Source organism: Cornus florida, unplaced genomic scaffold, assembly GCF_030987335.1.
Source record: "Cornus florida cultivar Cherokee Brave unplaced genomic scaffold, ASM3098733v1 CherokeeBrave_3.0.0_Hap2_Chr07, whole genome shotgun sequence".
In the NCBI taxonomy this organism is placed as follows: domain Eukaryota; kingdom Viridiplantae; phylum Streptophyta; class Magnoliopsida; order Cornales; family Cornaceae; genus Cornus; species Cornus florida.
In genome coordinates, this window is record NW_026775577.1 from 17604391 (window position 1) to 17608586 (window position 4196).

A 4196-nucleotide genomic window follows, 5' to 3' on the forward strand; every position below is an offset into this window, starting at 1 on the left:
AAAAAATTCAGATTGCCGTGGACGAAATCTAAGTCACTAGGATTGAATCATGTCACATATGCATCGTCTAATTATATTAGCATGTAATTTATTAGCGCCACAATTTTCTCAGGTCTTGCCAAAGAATCTACCATTTTCTATTTATTATACATGGTCCATCTTTCTTGAATACCCCTTTTTTTCTCTCTCTCTCTCTCTCTCTCTCTCTCTCTCTCTCTCTCTCTCCAAATCTACCATATTCAAGCATGTATAGTAGATTTGGAGGAATAGAGAGAGAAAAAAAAGAAAAGATAGTGATAAAAGTAATGATAGGAGAATTGAAAAAAAATTGTTATTCTTATCATGTGTTAAACAATTATTTTTGGAAACTGTTTAAATAGATGAGCTGGACAAAAATACGTCAGAATTAATATCGAATTTGAAATGGTTGGTCATTCTTATCATGTGTTAAACAATTATTTTTGAAAATTGTTTAAGTAGATGAGATAGACAAAAACATCGTCAGATTCGATACTTATTCGGGATTAATTCATATTTTTTATCTCTAAAAAAATGAAAAGATAGGGAGATAAATGATAGTGTTTAAATAGTATTTTCATAATTCCGAAAGTGTCATCAACAATTAAAAGGAGAAAACTATCATTCCACTCATATCTCATCTATTTAAAAAGACATAATAGTAATTTAGTATCTCATAACTAATACTATCATTTATTTTCTTTCTAGAATACTCTCTAACAGATTATAGTAGATTTAATTTCACATTCTATTGAAGAGCTCTTATAAATATAAGGGTCCCTTGTTAGAGCATTGCTATCAAGAAATCTCTCGTGACAAGAGCTATAATGATGCAACAATTAAGTATGATCAAGTATGCACGCCTCAGGAAACAAAAATATCATCCAAAATAAACTGACAGTCAAACGGAAAAAAAACTATAAACTGATAGTGAAACGGAAAAAAAACTATCTTCCTTATTTAATCAATGGATTGAAATTTTCAATAGACATAATAAGAGTTCATGATGAGAGGTTCTCATGACAGCATTAATCCTAATTTTGCTTTAACATGGTACCAGTATTAGTAAAAGATGACGACACTTTAAGTTACATGCGTGGTCAATCTGTATGCGTTTCAACAGTAAAAATTACTTAGTGGTAGAAAAACCTGTTAATGTAAACACACAGAAAAAGCGAGTTACACACATAAAACAAATACTAAAACTTGGAATCTAACTGACATTTAGACCAGAGACAGAGAAGGTTTCAATGTAATGGCACCGCCCGAGGATAATGGGGATTATTGAAGTGTGAGGTGAAAAGCACATTACAGCATTGTTGTTTTAACATTAAAGTTTGACCATATATTTTTGTTCTGTTTTTGCGAGTGTTGTTTGTTCTGTTGGTGCCACACATCACACTCAGAAAACTTAGTGCAACGGATAGAAATTAGACCTCTATAGTCCATGCAATGTGAACCTACTTTAGTCCTAATTCTTTTTGGTCTTTTGAGTCTGTGATTGAACATTTGAATTGAATTGCTTTATTGCGAGACTTGGCAGTCCCAAAAGTACAATAATACAGAAAATGTCGGGATTCCATAAAATGATGCCGATAATATGAACCCCACCAAAAAGAGAACAAATATCCCAAGTCTACATACTCTACACCTCATGTTTCATTCAAATTATGCAAGCAAGAATTGACACAGATAATAAGCTTTACACCCAAACAACAAGAATGATAACAACAAACAAAAGAACAAGAAGAAAACTATAAATATGTAAAATCAAGTATACTTAAAATTTTGGTGAACAATCAAAGCAGTTCCTTTTTCTTTCTTTTTTTTTTTTCTTTTCTTTTTAAGAAAGATAATGAAACTGAGGATGAAAGATGTGATTGCTGAGGAGGTACTACGAGTGCTTACAAGGAGGAAGTGGAGCTCCACAGAGGCCGGGATTCCCGGAAAATGAAGATACAGGGATAATAGCCTTGTGAGGAGGAATTCTCCCACTAAGTCTATTTGCAGACACATCAAACACTTGAAGTTTCCCCAAATTCAGAACCTGTTGTGGAATAGCACCACTCAGATTGTTGTGTGATAGCACAATTGTTGTCAATTGCTTGGCATTGCCAAGCTCAATTGGTATATTCCCAAAAAGCCCATTACCAACAAGTTCAATCACCTGCAATCCACTCAATTTCCCCAATGACTTGGGCATTGATCCTCCCAATGGATTGCGCGAGAGAATGAGCGAAACGATAGAAGCCATTGCAGGTTTGTCTCCAATGTCCTCACCAATAGGACCAGTGAACTTATTGTTTGAAAGATCGATGGAGTTGAACTGTCCAAGTGGGTCCTGAACATTTTTCGCGAAGATTGCATCAATGGGTCCTGAAAGCTTGTTGGAGTGGAGATCAAGATCCATTAGGAGTGACAGGTTCCTGAAATCTGCAGGAATTGATGAATGAAACCCGTTGCTTGATAAATTAAGGAATGAAAGATTAGTCATGTTTCCTATCCAAGAAGGCAATTTTCCTGTCAGTGCATTGCTTGATAAATCAAGTGTAGATATGGATGCTGATGATGAGAACCATCTTGGAAGCTGCCCTTTGAGCCCAGTTTTCGCTAACAATAACCGAAAAAGTTTCAAATTTTTGAACCAATTCGGCATCCTCACTAGTCCCAAAGGATTAAAAGACAAATCTAAGGTTTGTAAGCTTTGTAATTTAGCAAGCTGAGGAGGAATTGGACCAGAGAGTTGGTTTCTTGACAGATCCAAGGTCTGGAGATTATGCAAATTGCCAAAACTTGATGGGATTTTCCCTGTAAATTGATTGTTTGAGAAGAAAACATCAGTGACAGTGATGAGATGTCCAATGGTTGCGGGGATTTTTCCACTGAGCTTGTTGTTCTCAAAAATTAGCCTTTCGATCTTCGGAAGCACACCAATTGATGCCGGTAATCTCCCACTGAGCTTGTTCTCCGATAATCGGCAAAATTTCAGAGAACTTAGTCCACCTATGGAAAAAGGAATACTTCCACTAAGTTGGTTTTGGTTAAGATATAAAAGTACTAATTCAGATAGTCCACCTATAGACTTTGGTAAGCTACCACTTAATTGATTTTCTGACAAATCAAGATATTTGAGATTCTGGAGCTTGCCAATGGTGTTTGGAATAGCACCAGAGAAGTTGTTTTGATGAAGATCAAGCTTAGTTAACAAAACCAATTTGCCAATTGAAGATGGGATTGAACCAGACAACTGATTTCCTGAAAGCCCAAGTTCAGAAAGTGAAGCTAAATACTCAAAAACAGGGTTAGGGACAAAACCAGATAAGTCATTGTCACTCAGATAAAGCTTGTTTAGCCTAAAAAGGTATTGAAATGAAATTGGTATTGAGCCTTTGAGCTTGTTTGAGTCAAGAAAGAGGTGGATTAGGTGTGAAAGCATGCCAAATTCAGGTGGGATGTGACCCTGCAATTTTTTGAGATTGCTGAGGTCAAGAAGTTGAAGGAATGTGATGTTGGCAAGAGAAGGGGAGAGTGTGCCGGACATGTAGGTATCGATGAGGAAGTCGTTGTCGGAGATGAGGCCGGGACGAGAGACGTTGATGACTCTGCCGGATGTGTCACAGGCAATGCCATCCCAGGTTGTGCAGCAATCTGAAGAAGATGTCCATGAATGCAAGAGTTTTGAAGGGTCAGAGGTGATTTGGTGTTTGAATTGGAGTAATGCTTGTTTGTCTACTGTATGGCATGCTTGGGATGGAAATGGTGGAAGGAAAGGTGAGAGGAAGAGGAGGAAAATGAGTGAGAAAGCTTGTGTGTGGTTGAAAACCTCCATTGAAGTTTGGAGTTTGGACATGAGAGTTGGAATAGAACAGAGGTCTTGAGCTGGGTGAGTTGTATAGTGGGGAAAAGTTGGGGAATAGTTCAGTAGTGTTGGCTTTGAATTAATACATTTTGTTCCATACTTCCATTAAATGTACATTGACTTCCTTGTAGTCCATGCATGAATCTCGAGGAATTTTTATGCGTTCAGACGTGGGGTGATGCAGGTCTCCCAATATAAAATTAAAATTTAAAAATATAATAAATATTTTTTTTTCAATATATTTTTAATTTATACTTCTAGCATGTTTTATAAATGATATGAGAAAAAACAATTGAGAGAAGAATATTTTATATATAGA

General features: G+C 36.2%; 1 protein-coding gene across 1 annotated transcript; it reads right to left on the reverse strand.

Moving 5' to 3' along the window:
* Positions 1-1767: 1767 nt before the first annotated feature.
* Positions 1768-3966, reverse strand: LOC132266629 (probable leucine-rich repeat receptor-like protein kinase At1g35710). The gene has a single exon (XM_059767557.1). The coding sequence runs from the start codon at positions 3866-3868 to the stop codon at positions 1913-1915; it is 1956 nt and encodes a 651-aa protein (XP_059623540.1). The 5' UTR covers positions 3869-3966; the 3' UTR covers positions 1768-1912.
* Positions 3967-4196: the final 230 nt, after the last annotated feature.